This window comes from Nematolebias whitei, chromosome 3 (genome assembly GCF_014905685.2).
Source record: "Nematolebias whitei isolate Nwh7 chromosome 3, NemWhi1, whole genome shotgun sequence".
NCBI classification, from domain to species: Eukaryota; Metazoa; Chordata; class Actinopteri; order Cyprinodontiformes; family Rivulidae; genus Nematolebias; species Nematolebias whitei.
The window spans coordinates 17,835,978-17,859,234 of NC_056500.1; the positions used below are offsets into that span (position 1 = coordinate 17,835,978).

Consider the following 23,257-nt stretch of genomic DNA (forward strand, 5'->3'; position numbering starts at 1 on the left):
ATTCATGTGTTGGAACATCATATAAAATGAAAACGATAAATTCAGGGATGGGAATATTCTATTTCAGGGCCCTATGACCTATATAAATAGACAATATATGATAAAATTTTATGTTCAAAGGAAATTCCTCTTACTATACAAATCTTATTTCTCACAACAGTCACATTTCTAGGCTCTTATTTAAAGCTGTCACTAAAATAAGTGCTCTCAGGTCAAAAAAAATGTTTGAATTACTAAATATTTCTGGATCATGTTTACAGGTAGAATAAGGTGCTAAATTACAACGTTGCCTACTGCTGATATCAGCAGTTGCTTTGTTACATCTCATTTGTTGTTCCCCAGTCGTTTTTTTTCCTCAGCCAGACAAGTCGCTTTCGGAAATGTAGCAGGGAGGAGTTCAGCATGGTTCATAACTTTCCTTTGAGCCGTGTATTGTTTAGTTATCAGGTCTTAGTTAAAAATGTCCCACTGTGTTGCTCTCTCATCATCTGGTAAAGCCCCAGAGGTAGCAGACAGACAGAGGTCTGCTGAATAATGCAGAGGACAAACGAGCCCCGGCCATCTAGTCTGGGGCTTATCTGTTCTGTGGGCTCTTTTCCCAGTCCAGCCCTGATAACCCAGGATGACCAGCAACATTCAGGATGTGACCCCAATAACCTGAAACTGCAGCAGTGGGAGCAATATTGTTTATTAGGGAAGATGTTCTTCGTAAGCCTTCCACAAAAAAAAAAAAAAAAAAGATCAAGGGACTGATGTTGGCTGCAGCTGCTGCTGTGCAGCTAAAGCTCAAACAGTCATTTAGAGTTACACAATGTTTCATACTGAACTGTAAAAGTGTGCATTAGAAATGACAGATAACGGGTTAATGCTTGCATTTTTTTAATTAATTAATTACAAAGTTGCTGTAGCACGTGCATTTGAAGAGGAGTTCAACCCACAGCAGAGCCGCTCTTGTTCTTGGCACACAGAGTTTTCTGTGGCCGTTCAGACATGGAGCAAATGCAGACTTTGAAGGGTTTGGACTTTGTCGGCCAGTCCTGAAGGGGAAACTCGTCCCCCTCCTGTGGTTTTGCTGCTGGTTTACTCCACTGTGAAATAGCAGCTTCAAAATCCCACTGGAAGAACGGAAAATCACAGTGGAAGGGTCATGTTATGTCATCTGTTTTCAAGTTAATGTGCAGAGAAATAAGTAACTACAGTGGAATTGTTGGCAACACTTGAGTAAATGCAAAGTTGAGAATATTGTTTTGAAATAAAACAACATCTAGCCTTATGGATGTTTGGTAGCACACAACTATCTATAGTTTCCGTCACATTGCTGTGTGTGTAACCACTAAAATTAGCAGATTTCTTGAGATAAAAATTGTCTGCATTTTGCACTAAAACATTTAGAGATGGTAATTTTCATGCACACCAGCGACCCTTGTGACCTGGAAAGGAAGCAGCAAGTAATGATAATGGATGGATGTTGGTAATTTTACAAATACAGAAATTTGTGATTTAAACTGCTTACATGGAACATCTCATGTACAGTTTTGAGACAATGCTCATGAGAAGCAGAACATCTTCAGCTACAGAGTAGAAGTCCACTTGTTTTATTACCTTATTTTACATTATTTATTAAATCCCGTATGACTGAAAATCTATCAGCGTCTGGCAAAATGATTCAATTCATCAAACAGGTGTCAAATATCTTGGACATTTGATTAAATTTGTTCTGGTTTAATGAAAGTTTACAACACCTATAATAACAGCGTAAGTGCTGTTCATTCTGAGCAGATTGGTAAAGTTCTTGGTCTAAAGTGTCTTTGACAATTAGAAAATACATTTAATTAATACACAAGCAAAGATCAGAAAGAGTCTGAATTATCAGCGATCATCTTGGAGGAGGCTGTGGTTTGCTCAGCCACGTTCACAAATTCATTTCCAGCAGCACTGGAATGTATTTATTGCACAGACGGTAAAAGGCGAGTGATAATGTCTTTTCTTGTGTCTGTGCATGTATGTTCTTTTGTGTATGTGTCTGTTAGCAAAATCTCAAAAACTACTGGATGAAACTACTGGATGAATTCAAATGGAAAAAAATATATACAGCACCCACTCACAAGTGATAAAAACCTTTTGCCGATCCAATTCAAGATGGCTGCCACAATCAACTGACACAAACGGCACCAATTCAGTCAGTTTATTTATTTGATGTGGTAGTAGAAGAGTGTCATCTCCAACACATAATGCAAACTCTCATGTTCTGAGTATCAAATGAAACTGTGCATATTGTTTTTAAGATTTGATCAAGACAGCGTTAACTCATTTGTCAAGATGTTCTTACCGTATTTTTCGGACTAAGAGGCGCAATATCAATGAACAGGTCTGGTTTCATATATAAGACGCACCGGATAAGGTGCATTAAGCAAAACTAAAACATTTTGACAGATTTTTGAGTGCCGTGTACCACATAAAATCGGTTCGAGGTCAATAAACACAACCAGAATTAATACATAAGGCGTACCAGATTATAAGGCTCACTGTTGATTTTTGAGAAAATTAAAAAGGATTTTAAATGCGCCTTATAGCCCGAAAAATACGGCAGCTTAAAACTGAAAGGCAGCAGGAGTAGGCAAAATAAATTCCTTCAAAGAATATAAAATCTTTAACATTAATATTCTGATGCTAACTATTACATTGAAAAAAAAATGCAATATTAACATGATTTGTGAAAATGTGAACAACCTAGATTATATGAAAGCATTAAATGAACATCGACAATAATAGGGATTTAGTATGGTTCCCACACAGTTTAACTCCTGGCCTGCAGTCATCACAAATCACAAGAAAGACCATAAACATCTCCCAAAATAGCGGGGGGGGGGGGGGGGGTAGAACTGGCCCCCTATAGTAGACAAGGCGACCATTTTGCACCATTTCCTAGGCAGACAGACCCAGCCCAGAGCTAGTCTTTAATCAAAGATTTTTTTTTACAGCAGAACAATTGGGCCACATGACCAATCTCAAACATTTCCACCCATCACTGTACCCCTCAGCCTCACCCCGGCCAAGAACCAGCACTCAGCAGAAATGTTTTAGAAACGCATGAAACAATAGAAGTTTCAAGCTGCTGGCTGACCAGTTTAGAAAGGCAGCAAACTTGTAGATGGAAAAAACGATTGTGGACTTGTTTTCTACATTCCCAGCTACATTTTTAGCATCTTACTGGTTGGAAAAGCCCAGGTCTTAATGGAACATAAGCACTGCAGTTAAATGAAATTGAAAACCACTCAGTTCAGTTGGTTGAGGATTAAATATTAGACACAAAGTCAACTTGTGTGAAAATCATCTTTCCATTATATCACCAAGTAAACAGTTTCTGTTAATTCTAGATATAGCAAGTGGAAGAGTGTCCAAGAGGTGCCTGGGAATTTACTTCCAGAAGCCTTAGATCACAAAGATGAGTGAAAACAACCCCACGATATTTCTAATCATAGACTTGTTCAGTATTATTCAGGTTTAATTTACATTTGAAGTTTGCGGTAAGTTCCAATTAATATGCAAGATGAGGGCACTTTGAGTGATGCACAGCTTCCAGAAACCTTTGTCAGTCCACAGAATACACTCCCCAAAGTCCTGAGCCAGGCTTTTGTATTCATCAGTGGTTTTGGCCTGAGATGTCTCCAATGGTGGCCATTTTTAACTTACTTTTCCCCTTTCTTATGACAAACTCTGACCTTATCTGAGGCAAGTGCAGCCTGCAGGGATTTAGATGGATTCAGAGCCGTTGATGTGCTCTTGAAGTAATTTTGGTCAGCTAGCCACTCCTGGGAAGGTTCACTACTGTTCCGTAGTTTCTCCATTTGTGGACAATGGCTTGATTTAAGAGATTTCTAGATTCTACAGCTCTGGCAGTAATCAGGCCTGAGTGTGGTTCGTGAAATTGAACTTAGCCATCTATTAAAAAATGTGGTTAAGTTTAATTCATTCACAAACCAATTAATGGTGACAACAAAGCAAAAGAAGAAATCTCCATATAAACATATTTTCACAGCACTGTTCTTTATGCATGGGATAAATTTTCATTGTTATGCTGATGATACACAGTTATATTTGTCCATGAAACCCAATGAATCCAATCAGTTACTTAGACTACAAGCATGTCTTAAAGACATAAAAACTTGGATGACCCTGAATTTTCTGCTTTTGAACACAGACAAGACTGAGGTTTTGGTTTTTGGACCTGAGCATTTTATGTATTAATTTTTCAGTCTTTTGCCCTCCTTGGATGGCATTCATCTAGCCTCCAGCTCTAATGTTAAAAATCTTGGCGTTAATTTTGATCAGGACATGTCTTTTATCCCCCACATTAAAAACGTTAGAACCGCCTTCTTCCACCTGCGTAATATCTTCTTTTTCTTCTTCTTCTGATCCTTCTTGAGCATGTGATCAGCTGGTTTTGGTTGTCAGCAGCAAAACTGGTTGATCCACTCTGAGAAGGTGCTATTTAAAAGACTGAGCTGAATACAGCACCTCAGACTGAGGAAGTCTCTCGGATGAGAGACGAAACGTTTCTACATTTTTTTGTTGTTTTGCTTTGTTTTGTTTTTTTGAATGTCCAGAGGACCAGATTTAACTTTTTTAGACTAGCTCCATCTTGTATTCGAGATCTTATTGTTCCATATTTTCCTAACAAGTCAAGTCAACTTTATTTATAGAGCACATTTAAAACAGAACCTATTATCAAAGTGCTTAACAACAACAAGAATCAATTAGTAAATTAAAGAGAAAAAAAAAATTATTATATATATATATATATATATATATATATATATACACACACAACAGAGCACTTTGCTCTCAGAAGGCAGGCTTACTTGTTTTTACTACTTGAGTTTCCAAAAGCACAACGGGAGGAAGATTTTTCAGTTATCAGACTCCTCTCTTGTGAAACCAACTTCCAGTTTCTGTCCATAGGGCTGACACATTGTCCAGTTTTATGACTGGGCTTAAGACTTTCCTTTTTGATGAATTCTATAGCTAAGGTTGGATTGTTATGCGACTATAGGCTTAGACTACTGAAAGACAACTTGACCTTAATTCTTAAAATTAATTGCTAAAACTGAATAGTTTTCATTTGATAATATTTCTATCTTAACATGTGATTCTTGACCTGCCGTTGTGTATATGTTCCTCCTTTCTGTTCCTCTCAAACCCAGCTGGTCGACGCAGATGGCCGCTTGTCCTGAGCCTGGTTCGGCTAAAGGTTTCCTCCTCTTGAGGGAGTTTTTCCTTTCCACGGTTGCCTTTGTGCTTGCTCAAGATGATAGTTCTGCGTTGGAGTTAAATTCAAAGCAGTCTGCTCCTCAGATAAATAATGATAACTTATTTTATATACTGTATATATGAATTGTTTCTGTTCAGTGCCCTGAGATGACCTCTGTTTTGATGTGGTGCTATACAAATAAACAATTGAACTGAATTCCTTACCTCAAACCGCACACACTCAAGGTTCATTATACTAATTCTCCACGTCCTCTCGAACAAACATAGGCAGTCAGGTTGTTGGCTTTTTTTCCTGTTTGGTAAATCAGCAATTGTTGGGCTTGGGCAAGTCATTGTTTCTTGCTGCTTTTGTTTTACAGCAGCACAGTGAGGGAGTTACATATTTGATTGTGAGCATGGAATTTTTTGAAAATATAAATACTGAGTAAATAAAATGATAAAGCTTGCAACTTTTCTCCCTGTGTAAGCTTCAATTTTGAAAAAATGAAAAGTGATACAAAAGCCAGACATAGAACTGGTTTAGCTGCATATCCAATAGTGGATTTTTTGGCTCAACGTTCATAGTTAAAATACCCCCGCGGCCTGCTCTTTTACCCGCATGCCTCTCCACAGAGTTCAGCTCATCATTCAAACACAAACATGCTGACTGCTGTCTTCTCAACAAGAACGCTTCACGAGGGCCGGCTGGTTTACTTCCCCCTAAAGTCACATGTTAAAGGAAAACTGAGCATGGGTTTCAGCTGCACAAACACCATACTTCAGAACTATTCAACTGGCGGTCCGCGGGTGACTTAAGCCCGGCCTGCCAATGGGTTCATTAAAAAAAAAAAAAGGGAATAAATAAATAAATAATAAAAACTATTAGAAAACCTCAGTGAGATCAACATTTCAACTATTTGAAATGTTCAGTCAGCGAGGCAATCCCGTTATGTACCCATCTCAATTTTCAACATTTTCACAAGCATACAGCTTTTGAAATCTGCATTCAACATCATCCAGACAGATTTGTTCCGCCTCAAACTTGTCCTAAATGCCGATAAAACCAAAGGGATGCTTTTTTTCAAATAGGAAGTTGGTCCCAGCAGTTCTTCCTCGGATTTTATCCTCAAATGGTGTCCCGATTGAGTTTGTTGATTCCTATAAATATTTGGGTATCTTGGTCGACTCACATCTCTCTTTTAAGCTCCATGTGGAAAACTTGATAAAGAAACAAAGTTAAACTGGGTTTCTTTTTCAGAAACAGATCCTGTCTAACCCTAAATGCTAGGAAACACCTTGTATCTGTGACTTTCCTTCCCTCCGTTGATTACGGTGACATTATTTACATGAATGCTCCTACAAGAACCCTGCAGATGTTGGATGCTGTCTATCATGGTGCACTCAGATTCATAACTGGCTGTGATTATCGTACCCACCACTGCACCCTGTATTCACTGGTTAACTGGACATCATTAACTTCACGCAGACTCTCGCACTGGTACATTTTCATCTTTAAATCACTTCTTGGTCTGTTGCCTTCATACATCTCCTCCTACATGTCTCTGCATGAGCGCAGCTACGGTGTGCGCTCTCAGGACATTATTACCTGCAGTGTTCCCTCAGTGAGGACTGAACTAGGCAAAAGGGCCTTCTCGTACTCCGCTCCCGTTTCCTGGAATATCTTACAAAAAGATCTGAAGCTCTCGACCTTGACCTCTCTAAGTGGCTTTAAGAATCTGAGTCACTAATCTGGGAGTGATAATGGACCCTTCCCTGAAACTTAACAATCATGTAAACATGATTGTTAAATCATGTTTCTTCCAACTGAGGCGGCTGTCTAAACTGAAGCCCATATTGTCCAAAAATAACCTGGAGACAGTAATACATGCATTCATTACATCTAGGCTTGATTACTGCAATTCACTCCTGTTTGGTATCAGTCAGACCTCCATTGCACAACTACAACTGGTCCAGAATGCAGCAGCCCAAATTTTAACCAGTACAGGCAAAAGAGAGCACATTACACCAGTTTTGGCCTCCATGCACTGGTTACCGGTTCACTTTCGAATCCAGTTCAAAATACTCATGTATGTCTACAAATCACTGAACAGTTTTGCATTATGAGAGAGACAGTTGAACATGGAGGCCTCAGTCCCTGCTTAATGATTTCTCTGCACAAATATAGCTTCCTTCACGCCTCTCTCAAACCAGCTTTCCTCTATCAAGAATGTGCACATCTTCAGCCCTGAAAGAGTGACCACTGGCCTGGAGATGAGTGTAAACCTCAGAGTCCTGGCCAGATGAAGCTGCTTTTCTATTAAGGGCCATCCTTTTGGCCAGTGGCTGTTTACTTTCACCGATGTATAACTGATAAAAACAATGGATATATATTTTTTATAACTTTGCGGTTATAGAAGAAGAGTTTCTCTGGTTGAGATGATCACAGCCACCGAATCAGCCATCCGCAACAACAAAATGTCAGTTTGAAGCAGAACAACTCAGAACAAAGTTTCAGCATGCTTCAGCAACGCCAAACCACCACCTTCCAACATCAGCAGAGACGGACGCACTCTCAACTCTCAGCAAGAACAAGAACATCATCCTCCCAGCAAATGAAGGTACACAGTGATTTTGAACCATAAAGACTTATCGTAAGAAAGTTATAGTGACTTAACCACTTATGAGCAGCAGAAGAGATTCAGGAAATGGTTATGAGAAGAAGTTGAAAGAGTGCCTGAAACATTTGGAGCAGGACAAGGCTACCGAGTGTATTCTGTACCACAGACTGTACCCAGGGGAGGCCACGCCTATTCGGTTTACCCAAAATTCACAAAACAAGATGTACCTTTAAGACTGATTGTTAATATGATTAAGGTAACTCTGTCACTTATAATCTTTCCAAATATCTGGCGTCTGTACTCATCCCTTTTGTGGGAGGCTCAGAACATCACATACAGAACACCATGGACTGTGTGGGTAAGATGAAGGAGGTTATCATGGAGACAGATGAAACAATGGTCTCTTTTGATGTCACATCACTTTACGTGCATTCCTGTTCATGGAGAAGTAGAGGTGGTCTGTTTAAGGTCAAAATCAGACGCCATTCTTAGCAGCAGGACCACACTTTCCACAGAGCAACTGTGTCAAATCTTGAAACTGTGCCTGCAGTCAACCTACTTCACATATGTGAGGGAGGGGCATACTATAGGCAAAAACATGGGTGTGCTATGGGGTCCCCAGTTTATCGTATTGTTGCAAACCTGTATATGGAGGTAGAAAAGACAGCCTTTGTGTCCTTTTCAGGGACACCACCGAGTCATTGGTTCAGGAACGTTGATGACACCTGGGTTAAATTAAATCTCAGGAAGTTAAACATTTCACTGATCACATCAACACTGTGGATAAATACTGTATATACCGGTGCTGTCATAAAATTAGAATATCATGAAAAAGTTTATCGATTTCAGTAATTCCATTCAAAAAGTGAAACTTGTATATTATATTCATTCATTACACACACACAGATATATTTCAAATGTTTATTTCTTATGTTGTTGTTGATTAGAACCAACAACTAATGAAAACCCTAAATTCAGTATCTCAGAAAATTAGAATATTGTGAAAAGGTTCAATATTGAAGACAACCAGGTGCCACAGTCTAATAAAATAATTAACTGAAAACACTTGCAAAAGCCTTTAAATGGTATCTCAGTCTAGTTCTGTGAGCTACACAATCATGGGGAAGACTGTTGACTTGGCAGTTGTCCAAAATATGACCCATCAACACCTTGCACAAGAGGGCAAAACACAAAAGGTCATAGCTAAAGAGGCTGGCTCTTCATAGAGCTCTGTGTCAAGCACTTTAATAGAGAGGTGAAGGGAAGGAAATGATGTGGTAGAAAAAAGTGTACAAGCAATATGGATAACCACACCCTGGAGAGGATGGTGAAACAAAACCCATTCCAAAATGTGGGGGAGATTCACAAAGAGTGGACTGCAGCTGGAATGAGTGCTTCAAGAACCACCACGCTCAGATGTATGCAAGACAAGGGGTTCAGCTGTCACATTCCTTGTGTCAAGCCACTCTTGAACAAGAGATCATGTAAGAAGCACCTCACCTAGGACTGCTGCTGAGTGGTCCAAAGTTATGTTCTCTGATGGAAGTAAATTTTGCATTTTCTTTGGAAATCAAGTCCCAGAGTCTGAAGGAAGAGAGGAGAGGCACAGAATCCATGTTGCTTGAGGTCCAATGTCAAGTTTCCACAGTCAGTGATGGTTTTGGGGGCCATGTCATCTGTTGGTGTTGGTCCACTGTGTTTTCTAAGGTCCAAGGTTAACACAGCCGTCTACCAGGAAGCTTTAGAACACTTCCTGCTTCCGACCAACTTTAAGGAGATGCAGATTTTGTTTTCCAGCAGGACTTGGCACCTGCACACAGTGCCAAAGTTACCAGTACCTGGTTTAAGGACCAAGGTATCCCTGTTCTTAAATGGCCAGCAAACTCACCTGACCATAACCCCATAGAAAACCTATGGGGTGCACCATGTGCATTTCACTAAAGCCCGTTTATCTAAGATTTATAGCACGGCTTACGACAGATGTCAACAGTCCCCTGCGAATCGTATATGTTTTGGCAGTGCCCTCGGCTCAATACCTTTTGGACGGCAATATTTGCTGCTATATCTTAAGTGGTTGGAAGAAAAATTGACCCGGATTCCTTAAGCGCCTTGTTTGGAGTCTTTTCTGGAGGGTCCCCCTTAACCTCATCTCAGGGTAATTCCCTAGCTTTTATGACCATTATTGCTCAGAGAGGGATACTACTCAAATGGAAAGTACCCCATCCCCACTCTTTTTTGTACTGGCTCTGGGATATTCTTTACTTCCTTAAACTTGAGAAAATCAGGATGTCGCTGCATGGCTCTTCTGAACAATTCACAGGTTTGGCAACCATTGTAACTGTTTGCTAAACAAACCAGCTGTTCCTACCAGACTAGTTGATATTATTATTACTTATTTACTTTCTCTCCTTTTCCTTCTGGTTTATAGTTGGTATATGTTTTTTTTCTTCCTGGAGGTTCCCGCTCTCCCTCTTCTTCTTTGGTTCTCTATGTTGGCAAGGGTGTTTTTTTTTTCTTGGTCCTTTTTTGAGAGTGGAGGCTGCTTGCTTGCTTGTTTGTTTGTGCTCTTATAACACCTGAGCAGTGTTACAGATTGATTGACGCCATGCTATGCCACATTGCTGCAGTAATCCAGGCAGCAATGTGGAGCCCAACTTAGTATTGAATGCTTTACATGCTCATACTTTTCACGTTCATATTCAGTTGGCCAACATTTCTAAAAAGTTTATTTTATTGGTCTTATAATAATTTTACACCACCAACACTATAAACAGTGTTGGTGGTGTACCGCTTCCCCCACTGAGACGCCGAATGGTGGACTAGAATTGGCTCGAAGCCGTACGGAATTCATTCTCCACAGCCTCTCTGAACTCCTCCCATGCCCGAGTTTTTGCTTCAGCGACCACTTGAGCTGCATGCCGCTTGGACTGCCGGTACCCATCAGCTGCTTCCGGGGTCCCATAGACCAAAAGGCCCGATGGGACTCCTTCTTCAGCCTGACAGCATCCCTCACCGCCGGTGTCCACCACCGGGTTAGAGGGTTGCCGCCGCAACAGGCACCGACAACCTTGCGGCCACAGCCCCGGTAAGCTGCCTCGACAATAGAGGCGCGGAACATGGCTCACTCGGACTCAAAGTCCCTTACCTTCCTCGGAATGTGTTTTGAAGTTCTCCCGGAGGTGGGAGTTAAAGCTCCGTCTCACAGGAGACTCTGCCAGACGTTCCCAGCAGACCCTCAACACATTTGGGCCTGCCAGGTCTGACCGGCATCCTCCCCCACCATCGGAGCCATCTCACCACCAAGTAGTGGTCAGTGGACAGCTCCACCCCTCTCTTCACCCGAATGTCTAAGACATGCGACTGCAGATCAGATGAAATGACAACAAAGTCAGTCATCAAACTACGGCCTAGGGTGTCCTGGTACCAAAAGCACATATGGACACCCTTATGCTTGAACATGATGTTCGTCATGGACAATCCATGATGAGCATAGAAGTACAACAACAGAACACCACTCGGGTTCAGATCAGGGGGGCCGTTTTTCCCAACCACACACCTTCCAGGGCTCACTGTCATTGCCCACGTGAGCATTGAAGTCCCCCAGCAGAACAAGGGAGTCCCTAGGAGGTGCACTCTCCAGTACCCCCTCCAAGGACTCCAAAAAGGGTGGATAATCTGAACTGCTGTTTGGTGCATAAGCACAAATGACAGTCAGAGTCCATCTCCCCACACATAGGTGGAGGGAGGCTCCCCTCTCATTCACTGGGGTGAACCCCAATGTACAGGCACCAAGATGGGGGGGCAACAAGTATGCCCACTCCTGCTCAGCACCTCTCACCAAGGGTAACTCCAGAGTGAAAGTGTGTCCAACCCCTCGCAAGGAAACTGGTTCCAGAGCCAGAGCCGTGCGTCGAGGTGAGTCCAACTATTTCTAGCCGGAACCTCTCAACCTCACACACTAGCTCAGGCTCCTTCCTCACCAGAGAGGTGACATTCCACGTCCCAATAGCCAGCTTCTGTAGCCGAGGATCAGACCGCCAAGGTCCCCGCCCTCGGCCACCACCCATCCCACATTGCATCTGGCCCCTTTGGCCCCTCCCATAGGTGGTGAGCCCATGGGAAGGGACCCATGTCTCCTCTTCGGGCTGTGCCTGGCCAAGCTCCATGGGTAAAAGCCCAGCCACCAGGCACTCGCCAGCATGCCCCACCTCCAGGCCTGGCTGCAGAGTGGGACTCCGGTGACCCACGTCCAGGCAAGGGAACGTTGAGTCCATTCATTTTGCTCATCATATGAGTGTTTGGGCTGCACTTTGTCTGGTCTCTCAGCTAGGACCTGTCTGCCTTGGGTGACCCTACTAGAGGCGTGAGACCCCTGACAGCATCGGTCCTAGGATCAGTGGGACACTCAAACTCCTCCACCATGGTAAGGTGACAGCCACAGGGAGGACTTTTTGAATGGAATTACTGAAATAAATCAACTTTTTCATGATATTCTAATTTTATGACCAGCACTTTTAAAGTTCACACAAGTTCACAGTTGGCTTTCTTGTACTCTGAGGCCTGTATCTGATAGGATATTTGTAAACCGATATGCATCGTAAACCCACACACACAGAGCAGTACTTGTGGTTTCACTCCCATTACCCGCTGGAGCACAAGTTAGGAGTCATCAGAACTCTGTACCACAGAGCAGACAGCGTCCCAAATAACTTGGGAACCAGGGAGAATGAAAAATCCCACACAAGACAGGCCCTGTAGCAATGTAGATATCCTAACTGGGCCTTCCTGAAAGCAGAGAAGAAACCCAAACAGGACTCCAGTCAGCCATCAGGTGAAAAGAGGAACCCAGACACAGACCAGTGGTCATTCCGTATGTTGCGGGACTTTCAGAGTAACTGAGACATTATTTTCTAAAAACATAATGTCCCAGTGGCTTTTAAACCCAAAAATTCATTACAGCAAAGACTGCTTCATTCCAAAGATCCAGTCCCCCGGCACAAACAGAGTAATATTGTGTGCTGTTCAATGTCAGGAGGGCTGTGATCATCTTACATCGGGGAAACTAAACAACCACTGGCCAAAAGGATGGCCCAGCACAGAAGAGCAACATCATCAGGCCAGGTCTCTGTGGTTTACACTCAACTGCAGGCCAGCGGTCACTCACAGGGATGAAAATGTGCACATACTTGATAGAGAGGAACACTGGTTTGAGAAAGGAGTAAAGGAAGCCATCTTTGTGAAGATAATTTGTCTATCGTTAAACAGGGGCGGAGACCTCCGTGTTCAACATTACACCTCTTACAATGCAGTTATTGCTACTATCACTCAGCCCCCCGTGAATAGTAAGCAACCATCAAGGTACTAACAATTGAGATCGTTAGGTTGATGGTCCTCCTTTATCATGTGAACAACTAGTTTTGGCCATGACCAGCAAACTGGTTGATCCATGATGAGAAGGAGCTGTTAATAAGAAAGTATGTTACAGCTCCTAAGACTGAACAAGTCTTTTGGATAAAAGATGAAATGTTTCAACAAAAAAGAATCCATCCAGAGGACCAGACTTAACCTTGTTAGATATCTACCTGGATTATTGAACATGCATCAGGACATACAAAAGAATACATTAAGAGCCCTTCACTATCAAAAGCATTGATTTACATAATACCAAGCCAGGTCATGCCAGGCCAGACCTCACTCTGAGAAATCATTCTTCAGTGAGGATAATCACTGTTAAATCAGTGTTTACTAGTCCCTTATTCATACCAGTAACAACCTCTGCCTCATGATGTCAGTTTATAGCCAGTCACTAACAGAGACTAACTAAATGCTAAAGCAAACATAAACAGGACATAAACAAGATTAACCTATTTCCACATACAGAAACATTGTAAATAGTCAAAAACATTGTACGGGGAGTGGTGGAACAGAGGTTAAAGAAGGTGGGCCTGTGATCTGAAGATCGCCGGTTCAAGCCCCAGTACCGACAACATCAAAAATGTGGGTGGGGTAGGTGAAGCACCCACACATGCCCCCATCCTCATTCACCCCACTCTGGGCCCATGAGCAAGGTCCTTAACCCCCCATCTGCTCCCTAAACAGGTCTCTCTTGAAAATGAGTTCTCGTGGCTCAATGAGACTACCTGTATAAATAAAAGTAAATGAAAAAAAAAAAACGAACATATTTCCACAAGGCTACCCAGCATGCTTTGCAGCCTACATAGACTTTATGGAACTTGCAAAGGGAGAACTTTGAGTTTTAGGGAAAATAAAGGTTAAACAGAGTCAGACATGTTTGCTTTAATCTGGGGCCTACAAATATCCATGTTTTGGTGTTCATGTTTAATTATAAGAATTAACCAGTTCACCCGTTGCCCTGATTTCCTTAAGGCTCTGGATGTTGTGGGGCTGTCTTGGTTGAAACGAATTTGCAAAGTCGCATTGCATAATTTTATGGGCAGAATTTCTTGGTGTAGCCTGGGGGCGGAGGGAGTCTGGTTCAGTTGCCTCATGATTTCCTTCTCTGCAATTTGCAGAGTGTGGTCCTGTAAGGCGTCATTGTGCCGTGATCTCCAGCTCTCACTGGAGCAGTTTGCAGCAGAGTATGAAGCGGCTGGGATGACAATCAGCACCTCCAAATCTGAAGCCATGGTCCTCATTCATAAAAGGGTGGATTGTTCTCTTTGGGTCGAGGGTGAGGTTTTTTCAAGTGGAGCAGTTCAAGTATCTCGGGGTTTTGTTCACAAGTGAGGGAAGAATGGAGCGTGAGATTGACAAACTGATCGCCGCAGCATCTACAGTATTGCAGACTCCGTGTCGGTCTGTTGTAGTGAAGAGGGAGCTGAGCTGTAAGGCAAAGCTCTCCGTTTATAGGCCAGTCTACATTCCTACCCTCATCTATGAAAATGAATTCTGGGTAGTGACCAAAATAATGAGATTGCGGATACAGGCGATTGAAATGAGTTTTCTCTGCAGGGAACTGGCAGCTGGACTCTCCCTTAGAGATAGGGTGAAAAATTCATTTAACCAGGAGTGACTCAAAGTAGAACAGCTGCTCCTCCCCATTGAAAGGAGCCAGTTGAAGTGGTTTGTGTGTCTGGTAAGGATACTTCCTGGGCACCTACCCAGGGAGGTGCTTCAGGCATGTCGGACTGAGGAGACCTCGGGGAAGACCCAGGACATGCTGAAGGGACTATAGCCCTATTTGCATGAGATTAGTTTTATCTAGGGACCACATGTATTAAATAAATTACTCCCCAACGTCTGCTTTTTATGTAGCATATTCGCACGAGATAACCAAAGCCTGAAATTTAGCTGAAATTTACGGACACCTTCCGGATATGATGTTAACGCGCTGCATTGTTACGACCAGGCCGGTCCAAATAATGTGCTTAATGTGTGAGCTGGGCCGGTCTCAGGCTTTGATGTGGTTTTACGAATCAGCACAAAGAAAACTAAAGAATGCACAATATAAAATTGTGTTGATCTACTTGTTGAGGAGGACGCAGGTCCGACCGGCTGATTTAAGAGGTAAAAAAAGCCACGTTAAGCTCAGATGGACAACCTGTCACCACCTGCATGTGTGAGTGACCACGCGTGGGCGTCCATGCATCCACTGACCCGCCGGTTGAAATGGACTTGCGGCCTGTCCAGGGTGTCCCCCGCCTCTCGCACATTGATGGCTGGACATGGACACCAGCGACTCCTGCTACCCGAAAAGGAAGAAGTGGGTAAAGATAACGAATGAATGGATGGATGGATGGATGGATGGATGGATGGATCAGCTGATCACGTGCGCGTCTCCACACCTGCTGTCATTTGCGGTGAAGGAAGTAGCAGTATCAAAAGCCGAAGCGAACAGCGCGTTCATTTAAAATAGCCTTGTTCTATATTTTTCCAAATGATTTTGCTTAAACAAAAACAAAAACCGCCTCATTACATATTGGATCCTGCACATTTCTGTCCAAATCACAGAGATGCCTATTTGCATTGGATTAGTTTTATCACAGGACCTCAGAGTTCAGCAAAATATAGTAGATAATTTGAGGGAGAATTTTTACTTCACAAATTACCAACATGGCCAATTTGCATGGGATTAACAACACGGACAATCTCTGTGATTATTACACATAGCATGTGGTTCCTAGGTAAAACTAATCCAGTGCAAATAGGGCTTAAGTCTCTCGGTTGGCCTAGGAATGCCTTGGGGTCCCCCCAGAAGAGCTAAGAGAGGTGGCTGTGAAAAGAGATGTCTGGGTCTCCCTGCTCAAGCTGCTGCCCCTGCAACCCAACTTTGGAACAAGTGGAAGATAATGGATGGATGGAGGAGACGCTCGACATGCACACGCATCAAGTTCGTTGATCAAGCATGTTTTAGTATTCTACATTGCTTTACATTGTAGCAGTTTTTTTTATATCATTTACTTTCATTTATTTTTCCCAATTTATATGCTTTTTTTTAATGATTGTCTATTGTTGTCATCATTTTTTGTTAAAAACATGACTCTCTTGTAAATGAGTCCTCGAGGCTCAGTGAGACTAACCTGTATAAATAAAGGTTGAATGAAGCTCGTTTTCAACCCAGCTGAGTTCTACTCCGCCTCTTTTGGTTCTGCTCAAAGCTCACACCCGAGCGGGACGTGGACGTTTCATTTGTGATTTATGAACCATTTGAGGAAAAACTGGTCTGAGCAGCCATTTCATTGTAAATGAAAACTGGTTCTTAACGGACCTACCTGGAACAGTAAGGTGTTGGTCAATCAGGGAACATCAAAAACCTTTTATCTAAATTATAAAAATTATATAAATTTATCTCGGACATAAATATTTAACTTGCAAGTTAAATATTTAGGTCCAAGATAAATATTTAGTTAGCAAATTAATTTAGGAAATTAAATATTTAGCTTGGATAATAAACATTTAGGTCGAGCTATTAGCAAATTAAATATTTAGTTTCTGAATTAAATGTTTAGCTTAGAAATGAAATTTTAGTTTGGAAATTAAACATTTAGCTTGGACAATAAATATTTAATTTGGAAATTTAATGTTTAGTTTTGGAAAATAAATATTTAGCTTGGAAATTAAATATTTAATTTACACCTAAATACTTAGCTTGTAAATTAAATAGTTAGTTTGGAACCATGACATTTATAAATGTATGAATAAATTGTTCAAAATATGATTTTAAAACAATTCTTTGATTGTGAAAGGCTAAATAAACCAAAATATTGCTGTTAATTTTTGACTGTGTAACTTTACAAACGGCACCCCATAGAAGAAATGTAGATCCAATATAAAAAAATAAAAATAAAGCAGTTATGATGAAATCAAGAGGTTGCTGAAATCTGCATGAATTCCATTTTTTTTTTATTAAATTTTTTTTTCCTGCAGTATAAAGCAGCTTACTTAAACTCCTATAAAAGCCCTATGAGGTGCAGTTTAAAAGTTTAAATAAGGTGAAGTGACATATTCATCTTCTGCTGTTTACACAAACGGTTATATCGATACACGATCACCATCTTGTGGCACTTTATAAAAAGTACAATTTGTGGCTTTATTTAGTCACTGTAGAAAGCTGTTTCAATACTTTCAATCACCAAAACAAAGACGTAATATTTTTGGTGGAGGTGGTGGTGGGGGCAATAATTTAGCAAAAATTTGAGACTTTGAGCAAAATAAAATTAATGCAAATATTTAATAAAACAGCACAAGTAAACACAACTTTACTGCTTTCATATACAGTAGTTAACCTCTACGGCGTACAATAGGCAGCAAATGATCTCACATTAAAATATCCTTTGGATATCTGCTCCAAATTGGCTGGTTTACGATATTTATTTTCCTCACAAAGTCCAACTCACCTCCAGATCAGAGCTGACAGGTGACGAGTCGTAGGATGTATCTGAAGAGCAACGGCTGTCCACTCGGACCTTTCTCTGAAGAGATCCACCCTCAGAACCTCCTTTAGATAATGTCACTTCTTGAGGGGACATTTGCTGAGTGGGGGGGAAAAAACAGGGAGTGACAACTTCTTATAAAAACTGCACTAAGAAAATTATTTGCTCACTTTTCTTGCAGGTTGGACACTGACATCCATGTAGCCACCCATCTCAGTCAGCTTCAGGAAATTCTTTGTCTTTGAGGAAAATAGATAATATTAAAACAATCAGTCCGAGAGATATGTAAAACAAAAAATAAAAAAAATAAAAAGAAGCAATGAATGGTTTTCATGAAAAAAAAAAGTAACTAAGCCAAAAAATATATAATTATGAAAGGAAAATTACTATTTTGGTAGGTTAGAAATTACAATATAGTATATTGAAATGACTTTTGTTATAAAATAGTGCATTTAAAATAAACACCTAAACCTGCATGATTTTAATCAGGATTGTTGGTGATGGTTTTCAGGTTGGAAGCTTTTCTTTCCATCATTTCAGTGCTCTGGATGGGATTCAGATCTGGATTTGAGCTACTTCAAAATGTTGACACAATTCTCTGCAAATCATTCGTTTACCTTCATATATATATATTTTTTTATTTTATATTTTATTTTATTTTATTATTTTAAACAAAAAAAGTAACAAAAATAAGAATATTTATGTCACCAACATCTTTAAAGTAAAGTCTCTTAAAAACATATTAAATAAATATTTCAGACAAAAAAGGTCTCATTTTGAATCGCTATGGTTATAAATCATTTTGGGCCTAATTGCACACTTAAAACAATAATTTAGTGAGTTGTCAAACGTCTGGTGTAGTAATAAAATAAACCCACTTTTGTTTGTGCTGATGTCTGTTTCACGAGCGCAGCATCCTCAGCGTGAACAGCTGCACTGCCCAACAGGCTCTCTGTGTCAGACGAAATTTTGATCGTCTGCTTGATTCCTCTCTTGCACCCGTGGAGAAGTAAAATCTGATGGGGATGAGTTAAACTCAACAAATTATGTCCAAGTTTGAAAAAAAAAAAAAGTTAAAGAATTAAACTAAGCCTTAATAATAAAGTAGAAAGCGTTACCCCTTGCAAATAGCAAATAAAATGTGGTTGTTCTGGATAAGGATACGAGCAGGTCCAGGGCAGCACAGCTGACTGATGAGAGAAGCCACGGCAGAACTCGGATCAGAAATCCAAACCGAGCGTCACTGAGGAGGATGGCTGCAGTGTAGAGGGCACCAGACAGAGAGGACAGGAGTCCAGAGAAAACATTTGCCTGAGTGAAGGCTTGTCCTCTCCTCTAGGTGGAAGTGAATAAAACGCATGAGGACAGGGACCTCCTTTGAGAGGCTCTGGTGTCCATTTGTTGTCACTTACTGCTCTGCAGAGTGCAGGGAACCTGGAGGTCAGGGCAATAACAAGAGACAGCAGCCCCAAAGTGTAACCAAGGATTACACTGTTGTCCTTTAGAGAGACAAGAGTGGATTGTTATCGAACAAGCTACAATCAAATTAAATGTGACCTAAATACCGATAAATAATACCACCAAACTCCATGCTCAATAATCCAGGTACAAATCCAACAATGTTCAGTCAGGTCATCTGGATGGTTTCTTTTTTTCTGCTGAGATGGTTCACCTTCCATCCAGAAGGCTTCATCAGTCTGAAGTCTAGTGAGCAAGGACTTTGGTGTTTTGAACTAATTTGGCATGTCGACGAGGGAGAGGGCGAGCTTCAGAGACCATCTTAGCACCATCATAACGTTTTTTTTCCCCACTTTTGGAGTAAGCTGCTGGGGGAGAACCAGTTTTGTTTGGTGTTTCCTCAGACTGATGAAGCCTTCTGGATGGAAGGTGAAATGTCTCAGCACTAAAAAAAGAAACCGTCCAGATGACCTGACTGAACATTGTTGGACTAAATACAAAATGTTTCAAGGAATTTCTGTGTGCAGCTACACCGTTAAAGAACTGGAGGTTTGCATGGGGGCATGCAGAAGCCTTCTCCCTCTGAAGGGCCTGGACTCTGGAGGGTCGTCTTCTCCGGACTTCAGGAAACCTCCTGCAACCACCATCAGCACGCCCACAGCCAAAAGGTGCTGCCTCCTGCGCTTCTTAGCCACGCTTAGCCTCGTCTCTGCAGCACAACACCAGAGAACACCAAGGTCAAACATATTGGTTAATTGGTGTGGCTATCTGTATGTTTACTGATAACTTTTTTCTGCCGTGCCTAAAGGCTTTGTTCTGCCATGTAAGGGTGCATCCAGGAAGTTTTCAAAAGGGAGGTGAAATGGGGGCCACCCATAGGGTGGCACAACAAAACCAAAAGCCCAATCAGAATTTTAAGACTTTTATTACATTGTTGTCATATGTGGCAGCACGACGGCTCAGTGGTTAGCACTGTTGCCTCACAGCAAGAAGGTCTTGGGTTCAATTCCCAGTTGGACCTGGGGTCTTTCGGTGTGGAGTTTGCATGTTGTTCTCGTGCTTTTGTGGGTTTTCTCTGGGCACTTAGGCGTCCTCCAAAAACATGCATGTTGTCTGCGTTCAGGCCCAGGCCTCCCTTGCAAAAGAGATCTGTGATCTCAATGGGATTTGTCTGGTTAAATAAAGGTTAATAAAATATAGCTATCTTCAAGCGGTCTCAAACTTCTCATACTACCAGTAAGTATCACCTCAGAAACTCCTAAGCTCTTCAACTACTATTGCTATGATGGACATTAAACTAAGCAAACTTGTGAACTTGTTAATTCTAACCCTGGTCAAAGAGTGAGGTTCAAGATGTGATGGATCAAAGCATTTGTTGCTGAGAATATCAATGTATACGTTACAGTCTAGGCTCTTCTTGACCCCTCATCAAATTAAAACAAATTTGAAACAACTTGAATCAAAGTTTCTATTTTGCACCATCATCTACTACAGTTTCCACAGGGGGGTGTCAAAATATTGTCAACTGCATTATCATTTCAAAAAGTTTCCATTTGAGCAAATAATTTCCTTGAAACTTTTTGGTTATCTTTGATTTTTAGCGTTGCTTTTAGGTTAGCGTAGGATACAAAATTGGCTTGTTGAACTTACAAATAGCTAAAACCAGTCATGTGACTGACTGGTGACTTGTCCAGGCTTAACACAATCTCTTGTCAAATAACTGCTGGACTCAGGCACCTGCTTGCTGTGACTCAGTACAAAATTAAGCGGGACCAGTATATGGATAATTTTCTTTGAGTACCATTAAAAAGGTCCTGAGTAGCTGCTGCACCACAGCTTGAGAACTCGGACTGCATGTATGAGTTAGGGGAATCGCCTACTTTCTTGTTTTTGAACTTCACGGTTGATAGAACTAACGGAGAACAGCAGAGTGACTACTTAGCTCGTCATTTGTCCTTTCTAATTTAAATCTGAAGCTAGCAGCTTGTCGCATGCATGTTTGCCACCTTGCATGCTAAGGACCTTGCACAATCTGTTAGCCCTCAGTGGATTTGTTGGGGATGAAGCTCAGCTACTACTACATAAAAAATTAAAGCTCACTACATCCACTGAGTTTTCACCATTGTTGTGTTTGCTAAAGCTGATTAGCTCCTGCAGCCATCTTGAATTAGATTGACTCTAATACTTTTTTATTTGTAATTGTACATTTAATGATTACTTAGTGACAGTTTCAATAAAATCCAGTAAGAAGCTCATTAGAGCTTTTTTTTTTTTTTTGGGGGGGGGGGGGGGCGCAGACCAGTGAGGTGGCCAGCAAAAGGGGGCCAGAGCAGCCCCTGCCCACCTCCTCCCCTGCTGGTGCCCCTGCTGCTATGGTTTAATTGCATTTCCTTACGTGTTTTTGAGTTCCAACACAGGCACACAGGGAGGCAACATGAAACGCAGCTCACAGCATCCATCCCAGCTGCAAACACAGCCATGAAAACCTGCAGACAGAGATATGAGCTGATGCATGCAACATATTCAAATGAGTCCAGGTTTTATCACGTCACCTGTATGTGCAGCTGTCCGGAAAGGACGGCTCCTACTGAGCTGCACAGGTTACCCAGGAAGCTGTAAAACATCATGATGGACTCCCCAGAATATTCACCTCGAAAGTTGCACCTTTGGCACACAATCCTAATTTTTAAAAAAGATAAATTTGTGATCGACTTGCTACAAGGTCTTAATTCTTAGAATTATAGAAAGAACTTGTGCATGATGGAGCTTTACTTACAGCAGACATGACAGCAGCAGCAGCAGAGCAGAGAGCAAAGTGAGCCCGACGGGGACGCAAAGTTTGTCCGCGTCCCCAGAGAAGCAGGTGGAGACTGAATGAAGCCAAAAGGCAAAGAGCGCGAGGAAACTGTCCGAGCTCCACCTGGAGGGGCTGTCAGGGACCGAAGCACCTCCATCCATTTTAAATGTCTTTATTTTCCAGTAAACTGAAGAGACACAGAGGCTACTTCACGTTTCTGCGTCATCCAATCAACACCAGGCCTGGGTTCATATCTGGAAGGGGCGGGGCAACCTGAGATCCACCTGCACAGGTAAGATGTGAGCCTATTACCGTGAAGCAACGAGCACGATCCAAATAACAGCCATGGACTGGTTAATACCTTCACTTAAATAAATCGAGTTTGTTTTTGCTTCTTGTTTTTGGATGTAGGACTCAACCTAGATGTTTGTTTGTACCCCCCTGATGTCTGAAAATCATCTGTAACATTGAACTTGAGGTTTTTAATATGTATAATTTACTTTGTATGATGTACAATAATGCAAAACTAGTGTTATTCTTATTCCAAATATTGAAACATTGTGTTTCCAGTCTGTCTAGGAATTTCAAAATACAAGTGATATCAACATTGTCTACTTTTAAAACGAGGCTTAAGTCTTTCCTTTTTGATAAATCCTATAGTTAGGGTCATCTTGGGTTTCCTGACCTACCCCTTAGTTATGCTGCTATAGGCTTAAGACTAATGGAGGACAAATTGATGTATTTCATCAAATGAAAAGTTTTTTTGTTCAAAAAAAGTTAAAGACAAAACCTTTTTTTTTGTCTTTTCTCCTAGTGAGGGACCTATTCACGTCCATTCTGTGTCCGTTTCTCCGTCCTGTTCCTCTATAAACCAGCCGGTCGAAGCAGATGGCCACTTGTCCTGAGCCTGGTTCTGCTGGAGGTTTCTTCTTCTTATGGAGTTTTTCCCTTTCCACTGTTGCCACTGTTCCTGCTCAGGATGGGAGACTGCAACGAAACGAAGACTTCAACGCAATCTGCTGGCGTCCTTCCTTCCTTAAATAGATTACTTTACCAATTGGCATTTATAACATATGCAAAACTGAAATTTTATGCGTGACTTGGCACTATATAAATAAACTGAACTGAATCAAAATCATACAAGTCTTAAATGTTCCAACACAATCACAACAAATAAATAACGAGCATTATTTTAATTAATATTCAAGCTTGTTTATGAATCTTAAACCATATGGATGTTT

General features: G+C 41.4%; 1 protein-coding gene across 1 annotated transcript; it reads right to left on the reverse strand.

Moving 5' to 3' along the window:
* Positions 1-929: 929 nt before the first annotated feature.
* Positions 930-22,177, reverse strand: tmem44 (transmembrane protein 44). Its single transcript, XM_037698238.1, has 11 exons — positions 21,996-22,177; positions 21,772-21,898; positions 21,615-21,705; positions 19,764-19,928; positions 19,340-19,353; positions 19,174-19,260; positions 18,926-19,096; positions 18,642-18,777; positions 17,932-18,023; positions 17,726-17,860; positions 930-1,115 (listed from the first exon to the last, which is right to left on the reverse strand). Exons 1-11 carry the CDS (start codon positions 22,175-22,177, stop codon positions 930-932), a joined length of 1,386 nt encoding a protein of 461 aa, XP_037554166.1.
* Between the last annotated feature and the right edge of the window lie 1,080 nt (positions 22,178-23,257).